Here is a 17,451-nt window from a genome sequence, read left to right as displayed (position 1 = left end):
CAACCGTAGCGTGCGCACAAACAGCTTTAGAGCTTCGGAAAAACCAAGAAGAAGAACTAGGGCGCGGCGCGGCTGTTTTAGGGCATGCTGGGAAATGACGTTTATAAGAAATGACTCAACAAAAACGTTGATTTGTAATTTAAAAAGGGAACGACATCACGTGGAAAAAAAATGTAAAACATTTAATAGCGAGTTCTACCACACAATTAAAAGCTCTCATACTGAAAAGATCGAGATTTTTAAGATATTTTCTTCTCGAACCTTCTTTCCAGTACCGGTTTACCCATAGTGCACTGCGCCGCTTCCTTTCTTCTTGGTTGTGCGGTGGTCCAAAAATGTCGCTATTAGATGGTCCGTTAAATGTGCTCGGCCAGAGGACAACTGGCCAATCTGTTCGCACTCAAAATGGTGAGTTTATGCGCTGCTTGACTTTGTAGGTCAGATAAAATTAGCGTTTCTGCTATGTGTTTATTATAACGGGCAAGAGAACGGTTTTATGCAACACACGTGTGGATCACGCTAATGCTAGCTAATGTTAACTTAGAGATTGTGCTTCCTGTCTATTACTAATATTATTAGTAGTATTATCATTATACTACAACACTGCAAATCTATTCTTTCTCAACTGCAGCACGTGTTGCAATTGTCTAATCCCATTTTAGTACCGTCCACTCGTACTACAATGAATGGAGGGTTATGCTAATGGGATAGAAAAACTCTGTCATGGTCTGAAGGTGTGGCGAGCTGAATGTGCGCCTCTCTGAATGAAATGACAGCATATCCCTCTGACTGAGGTCCGAAAGGTCAAAGGATGTGCCTAGTATCTTTAGATGCATTGAACTTTTTGCTTCACGCTCGCTAGTTACAGTTTCCTTTTTGCTTCTGCAGTTATGGCCGCTGCATCCATTGCCAACATCGTCAAGAGCTCGCTCGGACCCGTTGGCCTCGACAAGATGTTGGTGGACGATATCGGGGTCAGTATCACGTTTGTGTTCACTGGAGAAAAGAGGAATGAACGTCTCCAGAAACAAGATGGAATACATGCACGAGTTTTATTGACACTTAAACTATCATTCATGCTGCTGTTTCTTCTTCGTTATACTATCTTGTTGGACTTCCAACAGGTGTTGCTTAGAAAGTATTAAATCAACTTCAGATTGTGCAAAATGCAACAGCCAGACTTCTTACAAAAACCAATAAAACTGAACATATTACACCAGTCTCAGGAGCTTTACACTTGCTACCCAGTGCTTTAATAATTGATGTTTAGACTTTACATATTGAAAGCCTTTCATGGCCTGGAGAATATATACTCAAATTGCTGTTCCCACATTAACCAGTGCATAGGTTTAGATCACGAGGCAGAAACTATAATAACCACGTAAAAGCCATAGTTGCTTATCAGTCGTGTTTTGTGGTTGTTTCGACAGGACGTGACCATCACCAATGATGGAGCAACCATCCTGAAGCTGCTGGAAGTGGAGCACCCAGCTGCAAAGGTCCTGTGTGAACTGGCTGATCTGCAGGACAAGGAGGTCGGCGATGGGACAACATCTGTGGTGAGTAGCTACCACTAGCTCCACTGGTGTTTGTGAATGTTTTAGCAGCTAATTTGTTGGATTTTACATAATACAGAGCTTCAGAAACTGAATTGCAGCATCCTGTTTTAGTACTATGCACCTGCTTCTTATTACGGGTGTGTGGCTATGCTAACAGGAAAGAGAAACTGTCCATCATGATCTGAAAGGGTCGAGCAGCCTCATTTCTGCCACTCTTAAAGAAATGATGGTACAGTGCATGATCCGTATCTTTTGAGTTTTATTGTTGATAGAAAATTAAGCTTGTTCCCATATTTTAGCTCGCATTGTTTGCGTTGCTTTTTCTCAGGTAATTCTTGCTGCAGAGTTGCTCAAGAGTGCCGATGAGCTGGTGAAGCAGAAGATTCATCCCACATCAGTCATCAGTGGATACCGTCTGGCTTGCAAGTGAGATGATGTTAAATGTAAAATCATCCAAATAAGATCATTTAGGATCTGTTGCAGTTTTGTGATGCTCAAACTTGTCGTTATCTTTTAGAGAAGCAGTCCGCTACATTAATGAGAATCTCACTATTGGAACAGACGACCTGGGAAGAGAATGCTTAATCAACGCCGCTAAGACCTCCATGTCTTCCAAAATCATCGGCGTGTATCCTTTATTTGTTTGCAGGAAATCAGCAAAATTTACCAGTGTTTATATTTTGCATGTGCAGAAAGCTTTTCTCACTCTCTAAAGTAATTGCCTTGACCCAAGCCTTCAGTGATGCAGACTTCTTTGCTAACATGGTGGTGGATGCTGCCATGGCTGTGAAGTTTGTGGACAGCAAGGGGGTAGCTAAATATCCTATCAACTCAGTTAATGTGCTGAAAGCCCATGGCCGCAGTCAGAAGGAGAGTTTCTTGGTCAACGGGTATGCAGTGAACTGCACAGTCGGTTCACAAGGTAAGTCTGTCACAAAGCCTGAAATTCATGGATTTTAAGTGTAAAAAGTGAGGATGTTGGTGATTTCTTTTGATTAGACTCCCATTTAAATTTGCTGCTATGTCTTTCCTGATGGTGTATGCAGTGATACGCGTGGGAGACAGTAACCATGGCTAAGAGAAAGGTAGTCACAGCAGTTTGTGAACTGTGGCAAAGCCTCTTTTGGCCTGACAGTAGAATAGTTCAGGGACCGTTTTTCCCTTCAAACAGTTTTGTAACTGTTTTTATAATTAATTTTTATTGTCCTTTGGATTTTTAAAATGATATATTGTGTCACAGGCATGGTGAAGCGTGTCGTTAATGCCAAGATCGCTTGCCTGGACTTCAGCCTGCAGAAGACCAAAATGAAGATGGGTGTGCAAGTTATTATTAATGACCCAGAGAAGCTCGACCAGATCAGACAAAGGTGATTTTTGAACATTTTTTTTTCTTTTTCTTTAAACAGACACATTTTTAAGAATCATCCCATTAAATTTACTGTGTTGCTTCATCATTAGCTGACACAGTGATACGCGTGGGAGATATCATAAGCAGCCACATGTGAAGGCAGCAGCTCTTCCCTGAGATGCATGACTACTAATGTTGGCTGGACACTTTGTGCATAGCATGCCTTTATAAATATACTGTTTAAAGTGTTGCAGCTTATTGTGAAACTGATAACAAAGCTCAAAACAAAGGAAATGTGGAGGTAAAACTAAATATGTATTTTTGGTTGGTTGCAGGGAATCTGATATTACCAAGGAGAGGATCCAGAAGATTTTGGCATCAGGCGCAAATGTTATACTGACGACTGGTGGCATTGATGACATGTGTTTGAAGTATTTTGTGGATGTAGGAGCCATGGCTGTTAGACGAGTTTTGAAGAGGGACCTCAAACGCATCGCAAAGGCAACAGGAGGTAAGAAAGAAGTAAGCTGCAGTTTGTGTCGATTGGCATTTACTGCTTTTAATATTCACGTATGCATTTAGATGCGTCTGTCACACACTTAAATTTAGAGTTTCCACCAGCAAATATTCATGTTTGACCTTGTGTGTGTTTGTCCATTCATAGCCACCATCTGCCCTTCTCTGACCAATCTGGAAGGAGAGGAGACGTTTGAGGCCACTATGCTTGGCCAAGCTGAGGAGGTTGTGCAGGAGCGCGTCTGTGATGACGAGCTCATCCTTGTCAAAAAGTAAGAAATAAGAACTAGCAGCTGCTTGAGTAGTGGTGAGTTGCAGTTGCATGAGTATAAAGGATTTAATTAAGTGCACTTCTTCTACAGCTTTGGCAAAAGTTGAGGGTTTTCCCTTGTACAATAATTGTCCACATAAGACCCCTCCTTTTTTTTTGTTTTTGTTAATTAAAGGCTGATGTCGTATTGTCGTCACCCTGCCAGGTGCGTGGCATAGTCACCCAAATTAGTAAATGCAGTAATTTGAGTAAAACAGTGATGCAGGATTTTGAAATTGATTCCATTGGTGTATCTACTCAAAATCTGAGTTTGTCTCAGTGACTTTTCTAAAAATAGCTTAGATTTTGCTGGGAGGCTGAGGAGCAGCACTGGCAGCTTCCAGTTTTTCGTTTTTGTTTTTTTTATCCCGGCAGTTAGCTTTGAAAAAGTCAGGACTGTGTGATGTTTACAGATGAGACAACTATGTGTTTGCATGCATTGTTTTTGAGTGATTATGAATAATACAAAGCCATTTGGAATAGGCTCACATTTTTCTGATAAAAATTGGAAGTAATTGAATGGCATGGTCAGTTTGAATGAGCCATATATTTTCAAGTTTAGCATTAATTGGTTTAGAGCCTCAATACTGCTAGGGTATTGGGTTTCTCCGTTTATTCTGACACTGCGTGTTGGCCCAGTTTAACTTGAATGAGTTGCTGTAGGTTTGTAAACCATTGTATGACAACTGGAAACAAATTGATTGCATTCATAGCACAGCATATGGTGGACGTGGACCAAAAAACAAACAAACAAACAAAAAAAAAAAATATCAGTCAAATGCCAAGAAATATGGCTAAGAGATGAGTTGAGAGCCTCAGAAGTTATTTCAGAGATAGTGACTTCCAGAATGAGTCTGTAACTGATGTCAGATGCCTTATGCAAGATTTTGTAACCTACTTCATGTTACATTAACATGAAATGTGAGGATTCAGTGAGGACTACATTTTCCTTGAATTTCCTTGAATACCCAGGGAAAGTTTACAGACCTAAAGGACGGGTTTGGCTCGTCTTCTTGTCTCTAAAAACAAAGTTTGTTGTAGGGGATCAAGTTCTAGTTTTGGATTTGATAATTTTGTATTTGATTTTAAAGTCCTTTTTTTGTTTCTACACCTAGAGTTGATTCTCATTCTGATCACTATATTTCCTGACTTTCTTTCCCCTCAGTACCAAAGCACGCACATCAGCCTCCATCATTTTGCGTGGAGCTAATGACTTCATGTGTGACGAGATGGAACGTTCACTGCATGATGCTCTCTGTGTGGTCAAGAGGGTGCTGGAGTCAAAGTCTGTAGTGCCCGGAGGAGGTGCTGTGGAGGCAGCCCTGTCAATTTATCTGGAGAACTATGCTACCAGCATGGTGAGCTAGCAGCTGCTGGGAATCTGCGGTTGATGCTTTTTATTTATTTTTTTTTAATTAAAGTAAATTGTGCTCATCAATTTGCTTCAATCTCTTTAGGGGTCCAGAGAGCAGCTGGCTATTGCAGAGTTTGCTCGATCTCTCCTCGTCATCCCCAAGACGCTGGCTGTGAACGCAGCACAGGACTCAACTGACCTGGTGGCCAAGCTGCGGGCCTTCCACAATGAGGCTCAGGTTAACCCTGAACGCAAGAATCTCAAGTGGTGAGTCTTACCTCAGCTGCAAGTTTGTTTATTAGGCATTTCCATTCAGTTAGTCCTTAAACGAGCACACTACTAACATGTAATTACACTGTCAGTGGTTTGTCTCTGGTTCCTTCTCAGTCAGTTTTGATCCTAAAGTTAATCTGCTGTTAGATTTTCCTATTTTGTCTTTAAACTGTTTAAATATGCCAGATTTTTTAGATTATTTTTTTTTTTTAGACAGAACTGTATGAAAGTAAGATTTTATTTTGAAGTTAATCTGTCTTGGACGCTAAGTGAATTTGCATATTTTGGATTCCTTGTCCTTTAGGATTGGTCTGGACTTGGTGAATGGCAAACCCAGAGATAACCGTCAGGCCGGTGTGTACGAACCCACAATGGTTAAGACAAAGAGCCTCAAGTTTGCCACTGAAGCTGCCATCACAATCCTCCGCATCGATGACCTTATCAAACTGTTCCCAGAGCCGAAGGAGGGCGGGCATTCGTACCAGGAAGCTGTGGAGTCTGGATCACTGCAGGGTTAAGAGGCTCCAAATTGGTCCCAATAGATTCAACTTCTGTATTTATACTCGAGAAGCTCTCCGTGGCTGTTGCTCTAGTGTAGGCTGTGCACGTTGCCTGTTTACTGTTCTCCCACTCCCTCTGCCTTGGAGCTCTGTCTTCTAGAAGAACTGTAAGCGATTGCTTTTTTTTTTTTTTTTTTTTGGACACTTAATAAAGCTCAGATGGTTGTAAATGAGTGCTGGAGTAGTCCCTTCATAATAACTTTCAAACACATTCAAGTTTATAAATCTTTAATTTCTCAGATTACAGGAAAAATATCTGCAGACATGCCCAAGTACAGGAAGCATGAGGTTTAAGAAGGCAAGCATACTTATGGCACTTTTCTGTTTGAAGGCTAATGCCTACGCAATTTGAGAAGGTCCCTTTAATTCCACATGGGAAGATACTGGAATGTTCAGGTTTTTAGAGCAAGCGTATTTAAAATCCTATAAGATTAGGAATAAATTACATTCTTCAGAGACAGTAACATGTTTGTCCATACTTGGTACTAAAAACTATCTTTTACAGAGTTAGTGTTAAACCTTATTTGCCTGTATAAGTAACTGATAGCAGCTGGTTTTTAAATGGAACAGTATTAGTTGTCTGCTTGACAACTATTGAATGTAATATGGGCTCTGTCATATTACCAGCATTGTTATATTTAAGCTGCTACTGGTATTACACATTAGCCATCAGTATATGCTAGAGTTACATATTTGTACTGACAAGACTTCTATCATTAATTCACAAAATTCAAAAGCTAAAACCTGAGGACAGTTGAGTTTAAAATGAAGATCACAGTGAAAATTACAGCACACACTCAGTTTTGCCTCAAGTGTTGTGATGTAAAGATGATAAGTAAACTTTCTATTGCGTATTAACCCTGTTGTGTAAACAATAATTTTCAGTAGCCATTAAAAAAAATAAGATGAGATCAAGTGCAATATATTAAACAGCACAGAGGTACATGTCTCAGACTCTTTCTACACACATGGCGATACCCATTCCTCCACCAATGCAGAGAGATGCGATTCCCTTACGCCCTCCGGTCCTCTGGAGAGCATGCAGCAAGGTCACCAGCACTCTGCAGCCAGACATGCCAATAGGATGGCCCAGAGAAATGGCACCACCGCTCACATTTACCTGAAGAGAAAGGGACAGGGATGATTAACATCACTTACTCTTTAAGGCTGATTCTAACCAGATGAAAGATGGTATACTGTAATTGCAGCTATTGCACAATTACAGTATACCATTAAAAACATTAAAAAGTAAGTAAACTTACTTTTTAATGTTTTTTGTATAATTATGTGTTTGTATCTGTAGCGCAGCATACCGATCCCATGGATGATTAATATATCTTTTCTTGCCATGAGCTGAAACCACTGCAGAAACTTTTTTGAGGGATCACAGCACAGCAGGCTTGAGTCAAAATCAATTTCCAATTCATATGGTCTTTTCTTACAAAAAAACATACAAAAAAACCCCCCAAAACATACAAAAAACAGTAATACTGTTAAGAATCACCTTTTCTTCATTCAGGCCAAGCTCTTTGACCACAGCAACTGACTGTGCAGCAAATGCTTCATTGATCTCAAATAAGTCGACCTGGTCCAGCTGCCAGCCTGCTTTCTCAACCTGGGAGGAAATGAAAGTTGTAAGTAGTAAAAGATATATAAATAAAATTCCTATTATCATATTTTAATCGCTGTAAAATTCTCACCGCTTTCCTAATGGCTGGTATTGGTCCCGTTCCCATGATAGAAGGGTCGAGACCAGCTTGAGCCCAGGATACAATTCTGGCCATTGGTTTTATGCCACGCCGCGCAGCCTCTGATTGGCTCATCAGGACAGTTGCTGCTGCTCCATCATTTATACCTATGAAGAGATAAAAGCAGGTTTCAAAATATCAGTGTAATTCTGCTCCAACCTGCTGGCAGATATCTCAGTGTAAGTGGTGGTTCACGAATAACCCTGGAACCTGAAGCATTTCCTGCGGTGACAGTGCCGCTGCTGTCCTTGACGAAGCAGGGTTTGAGTTTTGACATGCTGTCCATGTTGCTACCATGCCGAGGAAACTCATCAACCTTCACCTCCACTGGACCTGAAGGTCAGAGAAACATGTTTGCACTTTATGCATCATCATAACTATCGTATAGAACTGTGGATTAGAAACCTACCTTTTCTGGATGGCACCATGATGGGGACAATCTCCTGATCAAAGTACCTCGCCTTCTGTGCAGCTTCTGTTCTGCTCTGAGACTTGACAGCAAACCTGTCCTGTTCCTCCCGACTGACACCCCACTGCTTTGCAACATTCTCAGCTGATAAAAGAAGAATCAAACAAGAAGTAATGAGTGATACAATGCAGCATACAACCACCGGCTGCTGTGTGAAAACAGATCCACATCCTAACCCGTGATTCCCATGTGGTAGCAGTGGAAGATGTCCGTCAGGCCGTCTGCCACCATGGAATCCTGCAGGGAGGCATCGCCCATCTTCACTCCTGCTCTCATATGCACTGTATGAGGAGCCTGAGTATACAAAGAAGAAAACAAGCAGATTGTTTCTTATGCTGAGATTCTACCTGTTTACACAGGTTCACAGGTGAAATAGTGAATTGGTAAGCTTGACTGGCCACTTTGTTAGGTACACCTACTCAACTGCTTTTAGCACAAATAATCAACCTATAACATGGGAGTACATTCAGCTTCATTTTAGAAAAGTGCTTTGAGTAAAAAAGCGGTATATACCAGTCAAGTAGATATCACAAGTTCAAATTGAACAATTTGTCATACTGTACAAGTATACATACTGTCATACTTTCACAATAAACTTTAAAAATCTCTAAACAATCTGATCGGTTTCCATTTTCATATCTTTCTTCCTCATTCATTACCTACCCTGCTCATACTCTCCATGCCTCCTGCCACCACCACAGTGGACTCTCCAGTCAGGATGGACTGAGCTCCCAGGCACACAGCCTTTAGCCCAGAGCCACACACCATCTGGCAGCTCCAGGCCGGGACAGGGTAGGGGATACCTGCTCCAACACTGGCTTTACGTGTTGGATTCTGCCCATGACCTCAAAGAGAGAGAAGCAAAAATGTAATTATAGAAGGCTCATGACTGGCTGGAAGTATTGCCAAACATGTCAAATCTTTGATGTTCAGTAGATATTCCCAAATCTGCCTTCCTTTTATCTTAGTTTGTTCAACAGTTTCTACCTGCTGTTAGGACATGTCCCATGATAACCTCAGAAACCTCATCTGGTTTCACCCCAGCCCGCTTCAGGACATCCTTGATCACTGCTGAACACAGGTCATGTAGAGGCACCGTAGACAAAGCACCGTTCAAGGACCCTTCATAAAAATGGAAAGTTCGTTTTACGAAGAAGTAAAGAACTCCAAAATGTTTTTATTTACACGGTGAGTCATTCTGGTAACAGTTTTAGGCCAGTAAGGTATATTTAAGTCTATTCAAAATAGAATATAGGAATGTTTTCAGACAATCTGACAATTTCAGCCCCTGAAAAGTCCAGCCAGCTTTCCAAAAGTCAAAACATATTTAATTTAAACGCTTAAAACCAGATCAAGACAATGCAGATGAAAAAACTACCAGTTATTAATTCCAATTCAATTCTATATCAAAGTTAGAGTTGCAAAATCAAGACTTTTTATTTAGTTTATATCTGCAGAGAATAAAATAATACACATAGTAAAATTTGGTAAATGACTGAATTTAATGCCAAATTTAAAAATAATCACATCCTGGTAAGAAATCACGCCCATCTTGCTCCACACAGCGTGCACGTTGTAGGTAGCCAATGGTAGCAGTCTCGTGCTCCGTGGCACTATGACCAGTGAACCAATCAGTGACAGCAAAACACTAGACATAAGAGCGAGCCAATAGCAGGTCTGCATGACTTGGCGTGAACTGAAGGACACGATCCAATTAAGGAAATTAAAAAAAATGTCAAGCAAAAGCTGCTAGTGCTAATATAAATAGTACAGGATATACGCAGTATGCTATACACAAAACAAGCTAGCAACGAAAAACGTATTAACAACAGAAATCAGTACAGCTATCTGTCTGCATCAGTAAGCCGCATTACAGCAACGTTGGGCGAGCTCCGCTTAATGAATATTTTTACTTATTGTGGTTTAGGCTTTACCAATCGGCGTCCGGGCGGCAGAAACGATGACGACACTGTCGGTGCTCATGTTGACAAGCAGGTGTTTGAAGCTGGAGTCCTCGCTCAGAGTTCTGGTTCCTGTCTGCACACTCGCTCTGCGCTGTTGACAGTGCGTGGACGTCTGTTTTTCTACAAATGTAACTGAGAAGGGGGCGGGGAGCCACAGCGCCACCATATGGTTGGGAGGATAAATGTTTATTCATAAAAAATACCTTTATCCACCTTGGATGTTTTGTGGAGTCTATTTAATATTTTATTTATATTTACAGTCCATTGGATTATTGCCATGTTAAGCTTGCACTTAAATTTATAAGCACTTTAACACCCCATGTTTTACCTTTTTCTACTTCTTAGCATGACCCAATTTTAACCAATTGATGCCTGACATTTACATTGTATAACAGAGTTTTTAATCTTATTTTCATAAGGCACATAATGAGTTTTATTGGTTCTTAAACATTTTTAAAAAGAGCTGCTTAAATTTTTTCAAGCTCAAAAACCTTTGTTTTGTGGTAATAAGACAAGTCATGGGAAAATGCTGCTTTGTCACAGGTTGTAAGATAAATTACACAAGTCCTTTTACATGTTTATGTCTCCTCTGACTCATCCGATTATAAGGCTACATGAAATAATGAGTTTCCACATTTAATTTAGTTAATAATAGGTTTCACACCATAGTATTAAAAATCTTTATTGGTATTTGGTCAGTACATGAAAAGGACTGAAGTCAGAATAATATGAACATCGCATATGAACTACTCACATTTCAACAGAAATTTTTTTTTTTAACCGAATGGGTCTTTTTTTGCCAATGAAAAATTAAAATTGCACTAAAAAAAAAAAGAAAAAAAAAAAGAAAGAAAACACAGGTCAACATCTAAAAATGACCTTGAATATAGCGAAGCTACTGTAATTCAGTGATTTTACTGACTTTTGACAATGACTTACACCAGATGCCTGATTTCAGTGTCAAGAGCTAAAAGAAGAACAGCCTAGACGTGCTCAAATAAACATCAGAATCAAACATCCACGCAATTTAAATCTAACATTAAACCATTCCTGTTATATCCCCGTGTAGCAACACAAATGTGACAGAGGCATCACGATGGGCAGGGAGAGAAGAGTGAAAACAAAACATCTTGGACAGCAGTGCTGTGTTAAAGACTATGCATTTGTTGCTATGTCTGTATACGGTATAAAAAAAAGAAAGAAAAACAAACAAACAGATAATACATGTCAAAGTACACTACAAAACTGCACCATCGCTTGTCCCGGTGTCCAGGCCGTTCTGAGCGTGCCGTGACCCAGCAGTCCTGCTGCCCTTGGTCACCAGGGCAGCCTTGTCCTCATGGGGGTCGGTGGTGGAGTCTGTGTCATTCGAGTGCTGAGTCAATGATGTCTCGCTGCCTGTCGGAGAGTCCACGCTCTCGTACCCCGCACTCAGCTGGCTACCGAAACCCACAGGTCCTCCAACTCTGCCAGCAGCAGTCTGACTCCCTGTCACTTCCTCTGAGTGGTTGGAGAGTTTGGTCTCAGCTTCGCCAGGGCTTGAAACCATGGGGGACATGGGAAAGTCTTCCTCTGTGCTGCTGACCTCTCGGTACAGGCTGGGTGTAGTGGTCTCGCTCCTCTGGGATGAGCTGCCATTGCTTGGACCATTGAAGACCCTTCCGTAGTCTTTGCCCATTGTTTCAGAGGGTGCGCCGGCCTGCCCGGGCTGAGCGGATTGTTCCGCACATGAGCTGGAGGCAGTGGGTGAAGTCCTACTGGGTCCTGCTCCAGCTGAGGACCCCTGAGACTGGGAGAGCTGCTGACGGGTCTCTTTCAGCTGCTGCTGCAGGACGAGGATGGTGCTCTGCATGCCTTCCACCTCCTCATCTAGCTGGATGATAAAGTCATTCAACTCTGGGATCGACAATTCAGGAACAGACAAAGAACAAAGTCAGAAATGAACACAAATGTCACAGGATTAATGGCGCAAATATGAGATACGGTCACAGTTGGCCAGGCTGTAGGGTATAGATGCAATGTTCTCACCGTCTTGGCTGCTCTTAAGCTCCTCGCTGTACTTCTTCTGGAGGGCCAACTCAGCCTCCAATTGGGCAATGCGTCCCTGGGACAGCTGCCGACCCAGCTCCTGGTTTTCCTGAATCAGCATTCGACACTTGGCCATCAGTTTCTTCCCTGTTTGGCTGTAAGGGAAACAAGTCTCACATCACACGGTGAACCAGGAGACAAACAACAGGCAAAGAGGTCCCATTGATCTGACCCACTTTGCGATTTGCCAAGGGTCAAAAGAAACTCTTCAACCTGGTTGTCCGTAAATTGATCTAACCAAAACACAAATGTCATTAAATCTTTCAGACTTCAAAACAACATCAGGAACCCACTGACACAAATCTGTCCTGTACAAACACATATCAAAATCCATGGAAAAAACACTTTTTTCTGCAAGTGAAATTAAAAGTTGAATGATGTGTATTGAAAATGGTCCCCACTTTCCTGAAACTCAAAAACAGTGTTACACTTTAACTGTATGTTGAAGAAAGGTGGGCATTTTGGTATCGATTCGGTCACTAGCAAACTTTCAATTTTAAATAATCTTGCTACATCACTGGGTGTGAGGAACAAGCACAATGAAAAAAATGTAACATAGCAGTGTGATATTAGGGTGACCCAGGACATTTTAAATACCAACCTTTAGCTATGAGTAGCAAAAAGCAAATGTGCACTGCAAAACCAGGCACAGGTTTTCTGTAACCACTTGAAATACACAGAAAGTAAGTGCTTCAACAGTAAACTCAAATAGCTTCAGGTGCTGCTTTCTCAACATTACAAAAGGTCAAGAAACAGGGCAACAGTCCAGCACACCATTTTACATTAGTAGGTATTGTGGTTGTTCTTTTAAAAAGGTCTTAATCAAGAAGCCAAAGATAACTGACTTCATGTAATGCTTTAAACCATTTTTCCCACCATGCATTTGGTCTATAAATAAAGACGTTATATAGTCAGAAGACACTAAAATAGTAACATAATATTAAAGTAAGCAAAGTGATGATGGTAGCTTCAAAGTACCTCACAACCCTGATCAAGAACAAATGTTATTTATAATTATAATATATGATTATGTATTTACATCAGTATCATTTACTGGAACCCTCCTCCATTCTTACTCATAACCATTACTGCCTCTGCAGGAGGAAATGTGTTTTAAGATGTTCAGATTTCATCATTTAGTGTGAGAGCAGAGTAAAAATTGTTGTTGTTATTTGTTTTGTTTTTTTAAAGACAAAAAGTAAAACAGACCCCATGAGGGATTCACAGCGTGAACAGTGCTAAGAGCTGTGCTACACAGGTGAGAAAGGAAAATATAATCATCTATTTGTGTAAATGGCTGAGGGAAAGATTGTTTGGTCAATCACAAAAATACACAGAAATACAATCAATACAATCTCATAAACTCATAACAGGACTTCTTGAAGACATCTTTAGTCACAAATTGAAAACAGGACTTCGTGCACCTACAGCAGTGTGTTTTGGTAGGAGAAATTAAGCAAAGCTTAATTCGGCATTAAATCCCATGTGAATATTTTTACACAAGTATTCAGGGAAGGCCAATCATGCTTCTTAGCTCACACACACTGCAGTAAGTGCTTGTTTCAGAGAAACAAAATCAAATTAAATACCAATAAAAATAAACAAGTCACAAAATAAAACAAGTAAATACACTCTACCGTGTGCAGGCCCATGCTCAAAGACACAGGCGAATGGACCCTCATGCCTGAACCATAGTCCTTGATGGACCGAGGATCTGGCTCCGCTCACAGTCTTAATGTCATTTCTAGTGGCTCTTCCCCCAAAGTCTTACTTTTAAATCCTAGAAACTTTCCTCATATTACTGGAATGTATCTAGACTGTCCAAACAGTCTCTGCATTTCTCAGCAGGTCTTTGTGTGGTCTATTCCACTGTTAATGTCTTTTTAACCCAAGTATGGGAATCGTCTTTAAAATGTTCAATTGCCGTTTTAGGCTAGGGATCCTCCCTGCCTGACTCAACCTCCATATTACCTCCACCATAACCCCCCTATTTAATAAGCGAACTGTCTGGTTTGAGCGGCGGGGGCAGGGAGGCCATATCCACGTCGGGAAGCGAGTGACCACCTCTTCAGGAACAGTCCGGACTCCTTCAGGCCCTTGGACGGTGAGGGGAACTCGAGGGGAGAGAGCTGAAACACAAGTGTCACCTGACCATACTGTCTTTTCTCTTTAGGTTATGTGATATGTAGCTGGCACAGTGCAAGAGTACAAAAACAGTTTGGGGTTTGTTTGGTTTTTTTGGGAGTGACTGGCTTTCTGTAAAGTCTGAATCTCGTGGTGAGTACAGCACTTTGTCAGCCTTCCCCCCCACCATTGTTCCTGCATGTCTGCAGTGAGAGTGAGGGTGGGGGGCGTGAGGAAGTCTTGACTTTTCTGTTTTGTTTTGTTTTTTGAGGGGGATTATTTTGATTGTCTTTACCTATCAGGTGTAAATTTCCAGGCACTCAGTTCATTTTGGGCCTGCTCCAGTTTGTCTTTAGTCTGTTCCAGTTCAGCCTTCATTTTGAGGAAAAACAAGTTGATGGACGGGTCCACCATGGACGACCGCAGTTGGGCCACGCTCGGCTGCTGGACTTGCTTGAGGTACTGGATCTGCGTCTGCAGGATACAACAAACACATGTCAGTGGCAGGAACAGATAAACAAGTGTTTTATCATGGTTCAAGAGAACATTCTTGAGTTTGGCTCCGATCTCCAGTAGCCGTGTTTTTCCCTCTTAAAAAATAAACAAAATGTATAAAATTGGAAATCGCAATCTTCTGATGGAAACTTTTGATGTGGACTCAAACAATTTAAGCATATTGCCTTCCATCTACAAAGTTTTCAAGACAAAATCTCTAAGTGAACAATTACTTCCAATTATTTGACAGCTGCCTTTCCAGGCCCGGGGAGATCAGACTGGTCCAAAAAAAACCCAAAAAAAATAAAAAAACTCACCTGCCAAAGTTATGAAGACATCAACCATTTTTTGTTGGGGTTTTTTTTGTGTGTGTGTCTCAAACACATTTAGCTTAAAATTCTGGCATTTCTGTTCAAAACTGTGTCCCCATGCTTTCCATTTCAATGTGACTGCAGGGTTTCCAAGTTTAAAGCCTGTGCGTTGAGCTCACCTCAGCTGCACTTTAAGAATGGCATGTGCTACCATAAAGCAGCTGTTTGATCCACTGAGCTGTCAATCTGGCAAGAGCAAAGGATGCCTTGGCTTGAAATAATTTACTTTTAGCCTCTTTTCCATGATCATGACAGTTTACTAAGGAACGCTCTCTGCTGGAGTGTTGCAAATTATTCAATTCATTGAAATTTAGTAAAAAAGTTAAATTATTTTGCACTTTGAAAACTTGTATTATCAAATTTAGAATATAGGATAATAATTACTCAGTTTTGACTTGTTTAATAGCAAACTGTAACATCATTACTTATTCACAAAGTTACCCATGTTCTTATCCGTGAAATCTTAATGAAAAAAAGATCACTTAAACGTTATGTTAGAAGGGCTCAATATTCCTATAAGAAATAAGAACTCAAACTGTGGGACAAATAGAAACTGAATTCTATTCAGTCATGTCAAGCGTAATCAAAATGAGAGGAATAAATACATACTGTGCACTCTTGCATTTCCTGCTCCTTGGTGGCAAGTCGCATGACCAAGATGTTTTCCCTCCGCGCGGACTCCTGCTGCTGCTGCTTGAGCTTTTCCTCCGACTCCTTCAGCCCTGGAACGTCATTGGCTGAGACGATAAAAGCGGTGCAGAAATGCAAAACATATCAGATTAATTCCTTTCACTGACTGCCACAGACAGCAGCACCAGGCAAAAACATGGTGATTGTTGAGATGCTGACAAGGTTAAATCATAACCATGTCTTATAGCAGGTGTACTTACAACATAGCTCCGCATATTTTGCCTCCAAGACCTGGACATAGGCTTCATGCTGTTTCCACCTGTGATGGGCAGAGCATGTTTTAGCTGCTCATCCAAAACAAAAACACCAAATTCCCCCTACCACATTATTAATCACCAATAGCAGAGCTGTTACCTACCTTGCACACAACTCTTCTCTGGTCAGAGTCTTCATGTCCGATTCACTAAGGCGAACCTGTGTGAACGAAAACCCAAGCACTGGTTACATAAAGAAACCCATTAGAATATTTGGAGGGTGGTGGGCAGGGTCGTGACACATAACAAATTACAAGGGGTACATTAGAATAAGAAAAGAAACTCACTTTCTTGGGTAGAGGCTCCTCGTTGGTCATTGTGAACGCTGTAAGTAAAAAGGCGACAGGAGATCAGCAGTAATTACAGCTTGGGCTCGTGTGCTTGAAGGACTGCATCATGTTTTAACGCGATGGCTATCAACACGCAGTACAATGTACAGCAACTCTGCTAACTCGGTACAAAAGCGGTGCCTTTCAGCTAATAGATGACCCTGATGGCGTGTGAGGAACACATTAACTATCCCGCAAAACTAAATCAAAGTTAATATAATAGCAGTTTATAAGCGCAGCCGAGCCTTGTGTTAGCTCGTGTGACAAGCAGCAGCAGCAACGGACCGCGAGAAATGGAAAATATGCTAACCAAGGTTAACACCAGGCTGCTAATAAGGTTTAGCTGTTTCCGTTAGCAAACTAACTACACGTAACGAAACAGCAGTACCGAGCTTCACTATTTCCCTATGTCCAGCCTGGCAGCATACAAGTCTTGGCTCTATTTTCCGCTCCTTGTTATCACAAAATGGCGGTGAAGGAAATGACTCCCTCCCTAGCACTCCTTTTCCTGAAACTAGCGGGTTCTGGGTTGCAGATATCGGGCCTTCAGCCATCAAAAAAAAAGCACTTACCAGATCAGTTTCTTTCGATGTTTCTCGGTCCTCTTGGCGTCAGGGGTTCTTTATGAAACGAGAACCTGCGACTTGGTTAAAATTTATGGGGAAGTTATTTGTAGTCGTCTCGCTTCGGCGTGGTCAACAGCATCTTCCTCGCGGTCGACTAAACAGAATGGCTGTAGCTGGGCGCTGCGCCGCACTTGCCTTACTGCAGAGTTCTAGCACAGATGGAGGGAAAGAGCGAGAACTCTCACTCCGCAGCGATTTTAAGATCAAAAAATGTACCCCTCAAATAACAGTAAACAGTAGATATTTTTTATATGATTTTGATGAATTCATGCCCGCATTACTATTTTTATTGTATTATTTTTAGCCTTAGTTTGTATGAATGCATGTTTTTAAGTCATTAACTAATGTATTTATGTTAACAAATGTATTTAAA

The 17,451-nt window shown here is 41.2% G+C and overlaps 3 protein-coding genes and 1 non-coding gene across 4 annotated transcripts; 2 read left to right on the top strand and 2 right to left on the bottom strand.

Moving 5' to 3' along the window:
- Positions 1 to 253: 253 nt before the first annotated feature.
- Positions 254 to 6,062, top strand: tcp1 (t-complex 1). Its single transcript, XM_004568789.5, has 12 exons — positions 254 to 408; positions 889 to 974; positions 1,431 to 1,559; positions 1,888 to 1,985; positions 2,077 to 2,187; positions 2,300 to 2,481; positions 2,800 to 2,926; positions 3,243 to 3,418; positions 3,572 to 3,695; positions 4,899 to 5,091; positions 5,191 to 5,354; positions 5,665 to 6,062. The coding sequence occupies exons 1-12, from the start codon at positions 336 to 338 to the stop codon at positions 5,876 to 5,878; spliced, it is 1,677 nt and encodes a 558-aa protein (XP_004568846.1). The 5' UTR covers positions 254 to 335; the 3' UTR covers positions 5,879 to 6,062.
- LOC111500362 (small nucleolar RNA SNORA29) lies at positions 650 to 787 on the top strand. Its single transcript, XR_002721064.1, has one exon. It is a non-coding gene; the product is annotated as a small nucleolar RNA SNORA29 (small nucleolar RNA).
- Positions 6,063 to 6,131: 69 nt separating the features above from the next.
- acat2 (acetyl-CoA acetyltransferase 2) lies at positions 6,132 to 10,231 on the bottom strand. The gene is made up of 9 exons (XM_004568788.3): positions 10,072 to 10,231; positions 9,125 to 9,259; positions 8,801 to 8,982; positions 8,314 to 8,431; positions 8,078 to 8,221; positions 7,879 to 8,001; positions 7,621 to 7,775; positions 7,425 to 7,535; positions 6,132 to 7,040 (listed from the first exon to the last, which is right to left on the bottom strand). Exons 1-9 carry the CDS (start codon positions 10,118 to 10,120, stop codon positions 6,870 to 6,872), a joined length of 1,188 nt encoding a protein of 395 aa, XP_004568845.1. The 5' UTR covers positions 10,121 to 10,231; the 3' UTR covers positions 6,132 to 6,869.
- A 536-nt stretch (positions 10,232 to 10,767) lies between these two features.
- wtap (WT1 associated protein) lies at positions 10,768 to 17,222 on the bottom strand. Its single transcript, XM_004568791.3, has 8 exons — positions 17,025 to 17,222; positions 16,411 to 16,448; positions 16,228 to 16,283; positions 16,070 to 16,128; positions 15,789 to 15,916; positions 14,609 to 14,787; positions 12,130 to 12,284; positions 10,768 to 11,997 (listed from the first exon to the last, which is right to left on the bottom strand). The coding sequence occupies exons 2-8, from the start codon at positions 16,438 to 16,440 to the stop codon at positions 11,339 to 11,341; spliced, it is 1,266 nt and encodes a 421-aa protein (XP_004568848.1). The 5' UTR covers positions 16,441 to 16,448; positions 17,025 to 17,222; the 3' UTR covers positions 10,768 to 11,338.
- Positions 17,223 to 17,451: the final 229 nt, after the last annotated feature.

Source organism: Maylandia zebra, linkage group LG15 (genome assembly GCF_041146795.1).
Source record: "Maylandia zebra isolate NMK-2024a linkage group LG15, Mzebra_GT3a, whole genome shotgun sequence".
Lineage (NCBI taxonomy): Eukaryota > Metazoa > Chordata > Actinopteri > Cichliformes > Cichlidae > Maylandia > Maylandia zebra.
Note: the sequence above shows the minus strand (reverse complement) of the source record. Positions and strands in the feature narration are given on the sequence as shown.